General features: G+C 24.7%; 2 protein-coding genes across 2 annotated transcripts; both read left to right on the top strand.

Moving 5' to 3' along the window:
• Window positions 1-4,812: 4,812 nt before the first annotated feature.
• On the top strand, window positions 4,813-9,382 carry LOC127072310 (odorant receptor 82a-like). The gene is made up of 7 exons (XM_051012624.1): window positions 4,813-4,882; window positions 5,557-6,004; window positions 6,717-7,002; window positions 7,699-7,798; window positions 7,888-7,998; window positions 8,979-9,134; window positions 9,213-9,382. Exons 1-7 carry the CDS (start codon window positions 4,865-4,867, stop codon window positions 9,261-9,263), a joined length of 1,170 nt encoding a protein of 389 aa, XP_050868581.1. The 5' UTR covers window positions 4,813-4,864; the 3' UTR covers window positions 9,264-9,382.
• Window positions 9,383-11,602: 2,220 nt separating this feature from the next.
• On the top strand, window positions 11,603-13,572 carry LOC127072290 (uncharacterized). The gene is made up of 4 exons (XM_051012591.1): window positions 11,603-11,606; window positions 12,302-12,587; window positions 13,277-13,376; window positions 13,444-13,572. Exons 1-4 carry the CDS (start codon window positions 11,603-11,605, stop codon window positions 13,570-13,572), a joined length of 519 nt encoding a protein of 172 aa, XP_050868548.1.
• The last annotated feature ends 3,559 nt before the right edge of the window (window positions 13,573-17,131 follow it).

Genomic DNA, 17,131 nt, shown 5'->3' with positions numbered 1-17,131 from the left:
ACAATGTGCTGGATAAATAGACAATCATTAAGACGCTTGCTGATCGAAGTACAAGATAATTTCCTCGCTGACAATTACAATACGTTGGAGAAGAGATTCATTTTCATGAAATATACCAAATTGGCAAAATATTATTTTTTTGTAGCGGTTCCATCGATGACTATTGCCATTGGATTTTATTACATCCAGGAGTTGATATCTAATGTCAAAATGGGTAATCGTTCTATTACATTTATTGAAGAAAAAATTGTATTAATTTCTATTTTATCCATTTATACGTATATAGATTTATTACAAAATTATAAACATTGTTGAATATCTTCTTTATTAAGAGTGAATGAAAAAAAAATTAATTTGTGTGTGTGTGTGTGTGTTTAGTAAGCAAAGTTTCATGATGTAGTGTGAAAGAAATATTTCAGTAATGCGAAATAAAATGTCGAATGTTCGATTGAAATCGAAAGGTTAATGACTAGTATTTTTCATTTGAAATGTTGTAAATTGTCAAAATTTTTTAAATTATTTATTTCGATAGTTTAATATGTTATCACCGAAATGAAACGATTTGTTTCAAATGTAAAAAATCTTAATATTCAATGAAAAAATGAAAAACATATAAAAAACTGCCACAATATGTACTGTTACTAATTTACTATGGCTTTTAATTTGAAAAGTGAAAAACTTTAAAATTAATATAGTATAACAATAATGATAATAGTTTAATTAATATGATAGATATGTGAAATATTTGTTCAATATTTTCCTGTATTTAGAAGCAACATATCCTACTTATATTAATATTCTATTATATTTCATTTACTAATTCATCTAAATATCATTTTCCAAACTAAGTATATGAATTTATTATATAAATAATATATATTATTATATAAATCATACATGTATATTATTATATATTTATTATATATATTATATATAATATATATTATTATATGTATATTATATATATAATACATCATACATGTATTATATAAATTATATATTCTATTATATATATTTTATTTGTTACAGCGATGAGTAATTCTTCATGGAGTTACAAGTTACCGTATAAAACACGAACTTTTGTAGATATACGCGACATTAGGATCTATACTTGTCTCTGTATTTACCAGATTTTGGTGCCACCGAGTATTGTACTAGGTTTCGTCGGATTTGATTGTTTGTTTACCAATCTCGCATTTCATATCACCGCACAATTTGGAGTTCTCAGTTGTATGCTTAGAGAAATTCTTGACGACTCTCGTGGTTTTCAATGTAATATGAAAGAACTTGTACTTCGACATTACAAATTGATAAGGTAAAAAAGAATAGATAAGGTAATTCTCTTAAATATAATATAAATTTTGTTTTCCAAATTCAATACAATACAACAATTGCAATATAAACCATGTTATCATGAGACGTTCGATATAATGCGGATTACAAATTTTTATCTGTAAACTAAAATCATTTCCGAATAAAAAATTCTTCGAATGTGCGTCATTCGATTTCGATGATAACATATCGTGGCAAATATGGTTTCTTTATTTGTTGTAAGTTACCAAGATTGTTTTTATGAGTCAATTTTGCTTTTTTTTTTCTCGAACGAAAACCAACACTTCTTTTTTATAAAGTCAACATTTTCTACGTGAAGAAAAAAACAAGTAAATCTATTTTGAATTATTTTTTTCGAGATCATAATTAATACACCGACGATTCAACTTGATAATCCGACGTATATATTGATATGTATAATTTATATTACATATAATTTTTTAGATATATGTATATCCGATATATTTTTTGTACTGTTTAAACATAAAAATACATTCTGTAGGAAGAAAAGGACATATCTGAACAAAAAATTATAATCTCAGTAATAAACGTTTTTATAAATGTTTCTTATATTTTACTTGTCATCTGATAACTGTCATTGTGTTACGTAAAAGTATTATATATTATATTCGACATTTCTTTTCAGACAAGCAAAAACTTTGGAAGATAAATATAATGTAATAATATTGCAACAACTGATGGGGTCAACGTTTCAACTTTGTGCATCTGGTTACTATACACTTCTGGAACGTATTATACGTGATACGTTAATACATTAATCTTAGGAATATCTCTGATGTTTATTTCTTTTTTCTAACGTTTACAAATTTTACTTCAGGGCTCAGTAGACAAAGACGGATTAACATTATTCATATTCTGTACGTATGCTTTTGCCGTCTTAAGTACATTGTTTATTTATTGTTACATCGGCGAGTGTCTTATTCAGGAAGTAATTGAAATTAATTGTGGAGATACTGAGTGTTTTATTTAATTTGATCGATAGTAAAATTGTCCAGTTATTATTAACAATATTTTAATTTGCGATAAATATATATTCATTCCAATTTATTAATAAAATTTATTCAATTTTATTTGATTTCACAAATGAAAGAAAAAAAATCATTTTTATGAACGTTAAAGTTTATTAATAAATCTGTAATTTTTATTTTGAATCTGAATGAAATTTAATTAACAAAAAAAATATTAATTATATTTAAAATCGTTCAATATTTCGCGTCATATTAATAATTAATATTAATTTGTTTAATATATTAAGTAATATTATTTATTAAATATTTCGAATAACTATTCTAGTTATACATTTAAATAAATTTCTTAATCATTTTTGAAAGACTATATACGAAATAAATAAAATTAAGTGACTAAATCGATTTATTCAAATAATTAATTGAAATATTTATTTACACGCTGCATGATTTTAATAAAATCACATTTCTCTTCCTAAATATAGAAAATTTTATTTGAAACATTTGTTCATAGAACTAATGAGATCGAAAATATATTATAATATCTTCTCTTATATTATAATATGTTATAGTATGTTTATATTATTGCTTTAATTATTTATAATTTCTTAATTTTAAGTCAATTTATTTTGCAACAATTTATTTATCACAAATTAAAAAAGAAAGATTAATTTTTATAAATATAAATCGATTTTTATTTCTTTTCTTTTTCGAATTTTTAAAATGGTGCTTTACAATATACTACAATAAAAATACTTTTTTTCGAGCAAGTCAGAAATTTAAGTCGAATGAAATCTGATTTGTATTTATCCAAAAATGTTTACAAGTTATAGGAGTAAATCCTTAATATTTTAAAATAAAGTAAGTTGAATGCGATCAAATTCAATAGAACACTCTGTAATATATCGATGCCTCGATATTTATTAGCCATTGATATTATTTAAAAAATTTAGAGTTTGAATCTGAATACCGCAATGTATCATTACGAATGGTATAACTTGTCACCGATCAACTTAAAAATGGTTAACATTTGCATGTTGCGAATGAAGAAACCACAGCAACTAACTGCCGGTAAATTTTTCGTTCTTTCATTGGCTTCTTTTACCGACGTAAGTATGAGAAAAAAATTTTACAGTATATCTCTAAATTAACATTACAATATCTTACTTGTTAACTTGTTTTATAGATTCTCAAAACTTCGATGGGCTATCTGTCACTACTACGAACACTTATATAAAGAATTTTTTTTCCATCTTATTTAGGTCATTTATTACTAAGGTCACTTTTTTTTCACAATAATTATATATCTTTCTAAATCAATTGATACACTTTTCAATAAAAAAAGAAGGAAAGCAAAATTTCGTTCTATATTTGTGATTATTTCTTTTTTTCGTTAATTCGACATCTTTTTGTTATGAACTTATTATAATAAATATATTATGAATATACGTATATATTTTTATTACATAAATATACATATATTTTTATAATATATATATATATATATATATATATAATATAAATATATCTATATATTTTTATTATAATATATAATATAATACAAGGATATTTAAGAACAATGATACAAATTATTCTACTTACTCTGTATATGTGATTGAACATGCCGATAAATAGTATTAATAGTCCTGGTATCGATTTTTCTGCTGTAATTTGAATATGCGCACATCGATCTCTCTTTATCCATAACTGATCGCAAACTTAAAGTATTACAGTGAGTATAATGTACGTACTTATGGTAGAATAAAGTTCACTACAAAGTTATAGCATTTGATAGATATATAGAAGGAGACACTTATGGACGTCGGAAATGTATGGATATTTTCAAATTTGTTCACATCAAAACTTTTTTTATCAATTAATTCGAACGAACATGTTTCTATCGTACGTATCGTAGAGCGTACAACTAACACTTTCGTAATGAACACAATGAAACGAAGAAAAGAAGATTGTTACAGCGTCTCTTGGTGCATACGATACTATCTTTATGACAAGAACCACAAAAGAAAAAACTTTGAAGCTAACGAGGAAACAGGATATAACTTATTAGAAAGGGAGGTAAACTCGGTGGAAGCACTTTATCGTCGGCACCCCAATACCCCAACAGAAAAGTTACTTTACGTGAAACTTTCTTTCGTAACGACGATATCAGTAACCCCTGTACGAGCGAATAAATCGACGTAGAAAAAAAAAGGAAGCGTAAACGCTGTTCGAACGAGAGTTGTAGCAGTAAAGTTTTTTTTTTTATCAAGTAGTTGCTAAATGTTTTCCGAGCATATCGGGTAAAATCGAATAAATATTTTATCTTTGGCTTGTCAACCCCTGTATCAGCGAGATACAGTTGTGCGATCAATTCTCTAATACGTTTTTTTCCTCTCCAATGTCACGAACGAACTTTCATTTTTTCTCTTGCGTAACTATATTATTTAAATGTGCATTTCTAACCCTTTCTTTTAAATAACGAGTTTACTACGGAGGTTGTTCGACCGTTTTGCCGTCAGTCTGTTGTGAACCTTCAAAGGGATGACATGGAGACAAAGATGGAAGTAAGACGAATAATATTTTTTCTCGTTACGCTGTTACTTCTGTGTAGTATATAATGTTGATAACGCACGTTCATATTGTTTATATATTATTTATGTATTGTTTTTATTTTTGCTGGTATTGTTTTCTTTTTCTAACCTTCTTCTATGGTTGTATAGTATGTTGTTAACCGTAATATATAGATTTTATTATTAATATGATAACAATGGAATGAAATTAATCTAATAACAACTTTTTTTTCTTTCATTCGGATTATTAATTTGTTTAATTAAAATTGTTTTTATTGACATAGAATTGTAATAATTTGTGTATTGATCGACGTATTTATAGAATTCTTTTTCTATAATTAATAAATTCGATCACGATAATTTTTTTTGTTTAATTTAATATGCAGAATTATACTTTATTTTTAAAATGGATATCCAGATTCTGTGGTCTATTATTTATTGTTTTAAATGCCAAAAATTTATTTTTCTAATGATAAAGAATAAAAAACTCGTAATAATTGTAAACGTTCTTAGAATAATTGTCCTCTTTATTTCTTTTTCTATTGCGTTTATTATTTTTAGTTCTATTTTTAGTATTTCATTATATTGCTTGCAATTATTTATTAATTTTTATCTCTTTCTATATATATGTGTATATATTATTATTATTATTATTATTATTATTACAGCCAATAGATGTAACGGAAGCCATGAAGTCGTTATTATGGAACAGACAATTGCTAAAATACGTTGGAGTTTGGCCACTCGAGATTTCTCATGCACTTTTTCTTTTTTTTTTTATTTATCTCTTCGTACATTGTTCGTTGACATTTGTTGAATTGGGCCATGGTAAACACGATTTCGAAGTCATCATGGCAATTTTCACCGAAAACGTATTGCTTCTAATGACCTTATCGAAAATAACCATGTGTTGGATACACAGACAATCATTAGGACGTTTGCTCGCCGAAGTACAAAATAATTTCATCGTAGACAAGTACAATACGCTTGAGAAGAGATTCATTTTTGAAAAATATACCAAATTGGCGAAATATTATGTTTTCGTAGCGGTAATCACGATGTCATTTGCTACTACATTTTATTACATCCATGCGTTACTGCCTAACGTGAAAATGGGTAAGAGTTCTATCAAGTCTATGCAAGTGATTATTTTATTAATTATTATTTTATACATTTTTGTGCGTATAGAAATTCATTATAAATTTAGGAACCTGTTGAATATTTTCCTTGTTAAAAGCAAGTGAATATAAAAAGAAATCCTTATATTTATATATATTTTTATATATTTAGATATATATTATATAAATATATATATAAATTTATATATAATTAGAATTATAATACTACTAGTTAGATCAGAAGTTTAATGAATCTTTAATAAAAATGTCATGTTTTCTTAACTTCTTTTTTAATTAATTATTTTCATGATTTAATCTATTATCGTTCAAATTAATCAACTCTTTTCAAATATAAACAATATAAATATTTATTAAAAAAATAAAAGGAATATATGAAATGCTTCTACAATAAATATGGTTATTAATTTATTATAGTTTTTAATTTGAAAAATGAAAAACTATAAAATAAAATTCCAATAACAACAATAATAATAGCTTAATTAATTCGACAAATTTTCAAAATGTCCTACATTTTCTTTTACTCAGAATAGATATGTAATCACAATTATTACTCGAAATTCATTTACATTTCATTTTCTGAATTCTATATCTGAAATTCATATATATTATTTTATAAATTATATATGTATTATCCATATTATTCTGCACGTAGTTTATATAAATTATATATTATATTTCATTCGTTACAGCGATGAGTAATTCGTCATTGAGTTACAAACTACCGTACAAAACACGAACCATAACCGATATACGAGACGTTAAAATCTATGTTTGTCTCTGCATTTATCAGTTTTTGGTACCGCCAAGTATTGTACTAGGTTTCGTCGGATTCGATTGTTTGTTTACCAATCTCGCATTTCATATTACCGCACAATTTGGAATTCTAAGCTGTATGCTCAGAGAAATTCTCGACGATTCTAATGGTTTTCAACGTAATATAAGAGAACTTGTACTTCGACATTACAAATTGATAAGGTAAAAACGAATTGATAAGGTAATTCTCTTAAATATAATACAAATTTTGTTTTTTAAATTCAGTGTAATACAATAATTGCAGTATAAACCATGTTACAAGGCAACGTTCGATAAAATGTAGGATATAAATTTTTTTTCAGTAAACTCAAAATTATTTTCGAATAAAAACATTCTTCGAACGTGTGTTATTCGATTTCGATAGTAAAATATCGTGGCAATTATGATTTCTTTATTTATTGTAAGTTTCCAGGATTGTTTTTAAAAGAGTCAATTTTTCTTTTTTTCTCAAACAGGAAACCATTTTTTTATAAAGTCAACATTTTCCACATGAACAAAGGAACAAGTAAATTTTGTTTCAAATATTTTTTTCGAGATCGGAATAATTGCACCGACGATTCAGATATATATATACATATATATAAAAGGAAGACACATTTGATTATAAAACGAAGTATATATTGATATAAATAATTAATGTTACATATTATTTTCTAGAAATATATCCGATTTCTTCTCAGTACGGTTTAAACGTGACAGTTCATTCTGTACGAAGAAAAAGATATAGCTAAACAAAGAATTATAATCTCACTACGAAATGTATATATAAATATTTTTCATCTTTTATTTATTATATTACATCTAGAATTTTGTTACATAAATGTCTAATATATTTTATTCGATATTTCTTTTTTTTAGACAAGCAAAAACTTTGGAAGATAATTTTAATATAATAATATTGCAACAATTAATGGGAACGACGTTTCAACTTTGTGCATCTGGTTACAATACACTTTTGGTATGTATTAGACATGATACATTAATACATCAATTTAACGAATATGATTAATCTTTACTTTTTTCTCAATGTTCACAATATTTTTCTAGGGTTCAATTAACAAAGGAGGATTAACGTTATTTGTATTCTATTTTTATGCTTCGAGCACATTGAGTACATTGTTTATTTATTGTTACATCGGCGAGTGTCTTATTCAGGAGGTAATTGAAATTAATTGATGAGATACAGGGTATCTTATTTAACTTGATCGATAATAAAATTGTTTAATTGTTATTAACGATATTTTAATTTCTTATAAATATTCATTTGGAAATTTATTATTATAATTAATTTATTTCTATTTGATTTCACTAATGATAGGAAAAAAAAGAATCATTTTTACGAACGAAAACGTTTCTTAATAAATCTGTAATTTTAACTTTAAAACTGAATGAAATTTATTTAATAAAAAAAATATTAATTATATTTAAAATCATTCAATATTTCGCTCCATATTAATAAATAATATTAACTTGTTTGATACATTAAGTAATATTATTTATTAAATATTTCTAATGTTAGGTTTGTTATATTTTTAAATAAATTTCTTAATCATTCCTGAAACACTATATATAGCGTAAATAATATTAAGAGAACAAATTGATTTACTCAAATAATTAATTGAAATATTTATATACATGGTGCATGATTTTAACAAAATCATATTCTCCTTTCAAAACATGGAAAATTTTATTTGAAACATTTGTTTATAGAATCAATGAGATCGTAGATATATTATCATATCCTTTAAGATCAAGACGTCCTGTGTACTATTGCTTTAGTTACTTATAATTTTTTATTTAACATCAATTTATTTCACAAAAATTTATTTATCATAAATTAAAAAAAATAGATTAATTTTTATAAACATAAATCTATTTTCATTTCAATCAATCTTTTCGAATTTTTAAAATGTTACTTTACAAGATACGTCAATAAAATATAATTTGTCGGGCAGGTTAGAGACTTAAGTCGAATCAAATCTTATTTGTATCTATTAACAAATATTTACGACTTATAAGAGAAAACTTATAATATCTGAAAAACAAAAAAACAATTTAGTTGCGATCAAATTTGATAAGACACTGTAATACATCGACTCCCCTATGTATTACCTATTGATATTATTTGAAAAATTTAGAGTACGAACCTGAGCAATGCATTTTATCGTTACGAATGGTATAATGTATCACCGATCAATTTAAGAATGGTTAAAATATGTATGTTGCGAATGAAGATACCACAGCAACTAACTTCCGGTAAATTTTTCGTTCTATCATTGGCCTCTTTTACTGACGTAAGTATATACAAAAAAATTTTAGAATTTATGTTTAAATTAACATAACATTGTGTTACACGTTAACCTGTTTTATAGATTCTAAAAACTACGATGGGATATCTGTCACTACTACGGACACTTCTATGAAGAATTTTTCTTTATTCAATTTGGTTCTTTTATTACTAAGATCACTTTTATTTTTCATAATAATTAAAGATCGTTTTGTCAGTTGATACTTTTCTTAATGAAAAAAAAAGAAAAAAAATTTCCATTCCATATATTTTTTTTTGCGAATTTTAAGATAAATGAATATGCATTGTTCATAATTGCAATTCTTTAAATTTACATCGCTCACGAAATCTTAATTGAAAAGCCTATCGTATATTATATTTAATATAATATATGTATATATATATAATATATAAATATACGCATATATTTTTATTATACTATAGAATATTAATATAATGATATATAACAACTATAATATAAATTATTTTACTTACTCAGTATTTAATTATTAAGCTGTATCCGCGAGTGAACAGTATTGATAGTCCTTGTATTAATTTTTTTACTTCAATTCAAACATGGGGATACCGATTTCTTATTGTCGATAATTGATTAAAAACTTGAAGTATTATGAATCGTAGAATAGTTTACCAGAAAGTTATGACAGTTGGAAATGTATCGATATTTTCGAATTTGTTCACATCAGAATTTTTCTTATCAATTAATTCGAACGAACATGTTTCTATTGTATGTTTTGTAGAGAGTACAACTATGAACACAATGAAACGAGGAAAAGAAGTCTCTGGGCGTATACGATACTATTCTTATGACGAGTACCACGAAAGAAAAAACTTGTAGCAAACGAGGAAACAGGATATAAAAGGGAGGTAAACTCGGTAGAAGCACTTTGTTGTCGGCACACTAATACTCCAACAGAAAAGTTACTTCACATGAAACTTTCTTTCATCATGACGATATCAACAACCCTTGTTCGAGCGAATAAATGGACGTAAAAAAAAGAAGAGAAAGGGAAGAGAAAACATTGTGCGGATGAGTGATCTAGCAACAAAGTATTTTTTTTTTTTTTTAGCAAAGTAGTTGCTAAATGTTTTCCGAGCACATTGGAGAAAGTTGAATAAATATTTTATCGCTTGATTGTCAACCCCTGTATCAACGATATACAGTTAACTGATCAATTTTCTAATATGTTTCTTTCCCATGTAATGTTATTGACAAACTTTCTTCATTTTTTTCTTCTGGCTACCTATATTATTCAAACATCCAATTCTAACTCCTTTTTTTTTCAAAAACAGGTTTACCACGGGGGTTGATCGACGTTTTGCTGTCAGTCAGTTGTGAATCTTCAAAGGGATAACATGGAGACAAAAATAAAAGTAAGATCGATATTATTTTTTCTCGTTATACTGTTATAAAAAGATATGAAGAGTAAATGATTGAAATATATTAGTGAATATTGGACGTGATAACAATATTTAATAGTCATACTGTATATTAGTATAAAATTTGTGTTTGTTTATATATAGAAGAGAATCTTTAAACAATTACATGGGAAATTATTTCTTTCCTTTTTTAATTATTTGTTAACAAAAGCGCTAAATAGTGAAGTTAATAATACTTGTATATGTGTATGTATATCTTATATTAATTATATGTACAATATATTATTAATTTTTATATCTTATTTTGACTGCAAAGCTATAAATTGTTCTGAGAAAAAAATTTTTTAAATTAGAAAAAATTTTTTCAAGTTTCCGTTAAAGAGAAAAAGAAAAAATATCTTACTTCATTTAATAATTTACAATTATATATTATAAATCTTAATAAAGCTACTTTTTTATTATGACAAGCTATCGATTTTATCGTATCGACGAAATTGTTAATGTCACGTTATATAATTTTTTTTAAAGACTATAATTACAAAAGAAAGTTTGTTGTTATATTTTTAATAATTCATTATATTTTTTTTAATTGTTTACTAATTTATATATATATATAGATTTATTGTTATTATTATTACAGGAAATCGACGTAACCGATGCAATGAAGTCATTACTATGGAACAGACAATTGCTGAAATACGTTGGAATTTGGCCTTTCGAGATTTCTAATGGCCTTTTCGTCTTTTTTTTTAATCTTTTTTTTTTACAATGTCTTTTCACATTTGCCGAATTGGTACATGGTGAAAACGATTTCGAAGTTAATATCGCAATTTTTACTGAAAATATATTGTTGCTAATAACGCTAACGAAAATAACGATATGCTGGATAAACAGACAATCATTAAGACGTTTGCTCGTTGAAATACAAAATAATTTCATAGTCGACAAGTACAATACGTATGAGAAGAAATTTATTTTGATGAAATATACCAATTTCGCAAAATATTATTTTTTAATAACGGTTCCATCGATGACTATTGCCGCTATATTTTATTATATCCAGATCCTAATATCAAAATGGGTAATCATTCTATTATGTTTATGCAAGAAATAATTTTATTAATTACTGTTTTACCTATTTATGTGTTCATACAGATTGATTACAAAATTATGAACCTTGTTAAATATGTCCTTTATTAGGAACAAATGAAAAGAAAAAAAATTATGTACATATATTAAGTTTCATATTTTTAGATGATAAATATATTTTAATAATACGAAATAAAATGCTACTTCCGGTTGAAATGTTTTATTTAAAAAGTTTCTTTTTCAATCAACCATTTGGATGGTTTAATCAATTATCATTCAAATTAATAGATTTCTTTTCATTTTAAGTATCTTTAATATTGAATGAAAAAATAAAGAAAACTATACGAAACTCTCCGACAACAATTACAAGAATAACTTTGGTGACTACAATGCTATGACTTTTAATTTGAAAAAAAAATACTTTAGAATTAATTTACAATATCAATAATAATAATAATAACTTAATGAATTCGATAAGTGTTCATAATCTATAATATTTTTTTAGCTTTTCAAAATCGACATTTTCTAGTCCGAATTATCTTTAGAAATTTGTTTATATTTCATTTTCTGAATTCAGTATTTGAAATTCATATATATTATTATATAAATCATAATGTACTATATAAATTGTTATATTCGTATTTTATATAAATTATATATATTTTCATTATTTTTTATTCGTTACAGCACTGAGAAATTCGTCAATGGTTTACAAACTACCGTATAAAACACGAATCATTATCGATATACGCGACGTTAGGATCTATATTTGTCTCTGCATTTATCAGTTTTTGGCAGTACAGAGTATTACACTAGGTTTCGTCGGATTCGACTGTTTATTCACCAATCTTTCATGTCATATTACCGCACAATTTGGAATTCTCAGTTACACTATTAAAGAAATTTTCGACGACTCTAATGGTTTTCAACATAATATAAGGGAACTTGTACTTCGACATTATAAATTAATAAGGTAAAAAATAACATGAAATTTTCTTAATAATAATTAAATATTTTTCATTTTTTTTTACCAATGGAATGCAATACAATTATTGAAATATAGATCATGTTAATAATGTGATGTTCGATACAATATAGGTTACAAATTTTTTTCCGTAAACTCGAAGTTATTTCTGAATAAAATATTCTTCGATATCTATGGGGAAATACCATAGTAATTATGGGTTTTTTATTTGATGTAAACTTTCAAGATCGTTTTTCAAACAGCCAACTTTACTTTTTTTCAAATAGAAACTAGAAACCTTCAATATTTTATATAATGATGATATTAAAAATAAGTAATTGAGAAAAAAAAACAAGTTATTTTGTCTGAAATATTTATTTCAAGATCAAGATAAATAGTCTTATTAACAGTGAATTTAAAAAAAAGAAAAATGTATTTGATTATCCAAGAAAATGTATATTGATATAACTGATTAATGTTACATATTATTTTCTAGAAATATATCCGATTTCTTCTCTGTACGGTTTAAACGTGACAGTTCATTCTGTATGAAGAAAAAGATATAGCTAAACAAAGAATTATAATCTCACTACGAAATGTATATATAAATATTTTTCATCTATTATTTATCAAATTACATCTATCATCGTGTCACGTAAATGTCTAATATATTTTATTCGGAATTTTTTTTTTTTTAGACAAGCAAAAGCTTTGGAAGACAATTTTAATATAATAATATTACAACAATTAATGGGAAGTACGTTCCAACTTTGTTCATCTGGTTACAATACATCTCTGGTATGTATTGTATTGTATCATATGTAATAGACTGATTATTTTTTTATTGTTTACAATTTTCTTTCAGGGCTCAGTAAAGAAAGATATAGCAACATTGATAATATTCTATTCATATGCTTGTAGTGTTATGAGTACATTGTTCACTTATTGTTACATCGGGGAGTGTCTTATTCAGGAAGTAATTAAAATTAATTGACGAGAGTGTCTTATTTAACTTGATTTTCAATAAAATTGTTTAATTGCTACTAAAAATATTTTAATATCTAGTAAATATTAATTCTTAAATTTGTTATTACATTTAATTTATTTTAGTTTTATTTCATAAAAATGGAGAAACAAGACTCACTTTTATAAACAAAAATGTTTATTAATAAATTTTTTATTTTGTCTTTGAATTTGAATGCAATTCAATTGAAAATAATATTAGATATATTTAAAATTGTTCAATACTTCGTTTCTTATTAATAATACTTAATTACTTTTCGGCATACCAACTTTTGATATTATTAATTAAGCGTTTCAGAGTTTTAAATATATATATTTAATATAAATATATTCATCATTTAATATAAAAATTCAGTTATTGAGTTGATATGTTAAGATTTTATTATATATTATTTTTCATGTACAGAATTTCTCATTTTGATAATATTACCCTCAAAGAACGTAAAAAATTTTATTTTTAATATTGTCTTGTTCATTTAATGGGGTCGGAAGAATGATTTAAAATTAAGGTACCCTCTATATCACAGATACAATTATTCACGATTTTATAATATAATATTAATAAATTTCATATAAATTCAATTAGTATAAATTAAAAAAAAAACAAATTATTGAAGAGAAATCAATATAATTAAAATCTAGAGAAATAAAAATAATCGATAAAGTCTGTTTAGATTAATTTTTATCAAAAGAAATTTTTTTAGATTTTTAAACTGTTACTTTACAATATACCGTTTCAGAAATATTTTTTATCGGGCAAGTTAAAAGCTTAAGTCGAACTGAACCTGATTTGGATTTATTAAATATATTTATAACTTATAGGAGTAATAATATAATAATTGAAAAAGAAATTTGAAAAAAAAACAAATTGATTGCGATCAAATTCGATATAACATTTTGTAGTATATCAATTTTTAGATATCTAAAAGCCATTTAAATTGTTTTAAAAATTTGTTTAAAGAGTTCGAGTTTGAGCAACGCATTTTATCGTTACGAGTGGTATAACGTATCACCGATCAACTTAAGAATGGTTAACATTTGCATGTTGCGAATGAAGAAACCACAGCAACTAACTTCCGGTAAATTTTTCGTTCTATCATTGGCCTCTTTTACCGACGTAAGTATAAACAAAAAAAATTTACAATTTATGTTTAAATTAACATAACATTGTGTTACACGTTAACCTGTTTTATAGATTCTCAAAACTACGATGGGATATTTGTCACTACTACGAACACTTCTATGAAAAATTTTTTTTTATTCAATTTGGTTTTTTTATTACTAAGATCACTTTTATTTTTCATAATAATTAAATATTTTTCTAAATCAAGTGATATTCTTTTTAAGAAAAAAGGAGAAAGAAAAAGAAAGAAATAAAATTTCCATTCTGTATTGTTTTCATATTGTTTTTTATATAAATTCGATATCGTGTAAAAATTAATGTGCATTGCTTAATCATAAAAAATTCCTTAAATTTCACATCGGTCTCGAAATCTGAACCGAAAATCTTATCGCATATATTATATTAAATATAATATATATATATATGTATACATATATATTATATATACATATATTTTTTTATTATATTATATAATATTAATATAATAATATTTGACAACAATAGTAAAAATTATTCTACTTACTTAGTATTAAAGAAATAACCTGTATATTCGATTTAATATGCCGATGAAGAATATTGATAGTCCTTTTATCGATTTTGTTGCTTCAATACGAATATGTGAACGCCGACTTCTTATTGTCGATAATTAATTGCAAACTTGAAATATTACGGTGAGTACAATGCACATAGTTATCGTAGGACAAAGTTCACCATAAAGTTATGGCAATTGGTAGATATATAAAAGGAGACACTTATGGACGTGGGAAATGTATAGATGTTTTCGAATTTGTTCACATCAGAACTTTTCTTATCAATTAATTCGAACGAACACGTTTCTATCGTACATATTGTAGAGCGTACAACTAACTTTCATAATGAGCACAATGAAACGAGGAAAAGAAGATTGTTATATTGTCTCTTGGTATATACGATACTATTCTTATGGCGACTACTACAAAAGAAAAAACTTTGTAGCAAACGAGGAAACAGGATATAACTTATTAGAAAAAGGGGTAAACTCGGTAGAAACTCTTTATCCTTGTCAACCTAATACCACAACAGGAAAGTTACTTTACGTGAAACTTTCTTTCCTAACGTCGATATTAACCCCTGCACGACATAAGAAAAAGAAAAAAAGGGAAGAGAAAACGTCATGCGGACGAAAGTTGTAAGAAAGTTTCTTTTTTTTTCCAAACTAATTGCTAAATGTTTTCCGAGCATATCGGGTAAAGTTGAATAAATATTTTATGTTTAGATTGTCAACCCCTGTATCGACGAGATACAGTTAACCGATCAATTCCCTAATACGTTTTTTTCCCGTCTAATGTCATGGACAAACTTTCATTTTCTTCTCTTAGCTAACTATATTATTCAATCGTGCATTTCTAATTCTTTTTTTTTTCAAAAAGGAGTTTTCAAGGGGGGTTGATCAACCGTTTTGCTGTCAGTCAGTTTTGAACCTTCAAAGGGATAGGATGGAGAAAAAAATAGAAGTAAGATGAATAATATTTTTTTTGGTTACACTGTTACTTCTATGCATTGTACAATTATAAAGATGAACGTACATATTATTTATTGTTACGATTTAATTTTTTTTTAGCCAAATAGTAGCATATTAATATATATTTATATTGATTATAATATTAATATTATTAGATTGAAATGAAATGAATCTTAGAATAGTTAAAATTTTTTTCATTTGTGATAAATTATATTTAATCAATATTGATTGTATTGATTTGAACATTGTATTATATCAGTTTTTCTATTGTGTGCCATAGTTACAAATTTTTCTTTATAATCGATAAGTTTTTTCACGACAGTTCCTTTTTTATTTCATAAAGCGAAGATGAATTTAACATTTCTTTTTTATTATTTAAATAAAAAGAAAAAAGAACACATAATTATTATAAAAGTTATGCAATAATTTTTTTCTTATATTTTTGTTCCTTATTGCTTTTGTACTATAATATTGTTGCTATTTTTTCATAATGTAACTTTCTAACTTTTATGTTACATTAAACTATAATGATTATATATGAAGTTTTTTTGATTATCTTTATTTTACTTTTCTTTATTTTTTCTTTTAATTATTTATTTCATATGAACCGATAAAACGAATATTGAAAGACAAAAGAAATTATAGAAAGTAAAGTAATTGTAATAGAGGACGTTAATTGGACGTGATTACAATATTTAATACTTATACTGTATATTAATATAAAATTTGTTTCTGTTTGTATACCATAGAAAAAGAATCTTTGAACATTTATATGAGAAAGTATTTCTTTTTTTTTGTTTTAATTACTTAATAACAAAAGTAGTACATGGTGAAATTAATAACACTTGTATATGTGTATGTGTACCTTATTTTAATTGTGTACAATATATTATTAATTACTATATC

This window comes from Vespula vulgaris, chromosome 25, assembly GCF_905475345.1.
Source record: "Vespula vulgaris chromosome 25, iyVesVulg1.1, whole genome shotgun sequence".
NCBI lineage: Eukaryota > Metazoa > Arthropoda > Insecta > Hymenoptera > Vespidae > Vespula > Vespula vulgaris.
This window is presented reverse-complemented; position numbering and strand designations above follow the sequence as displayed.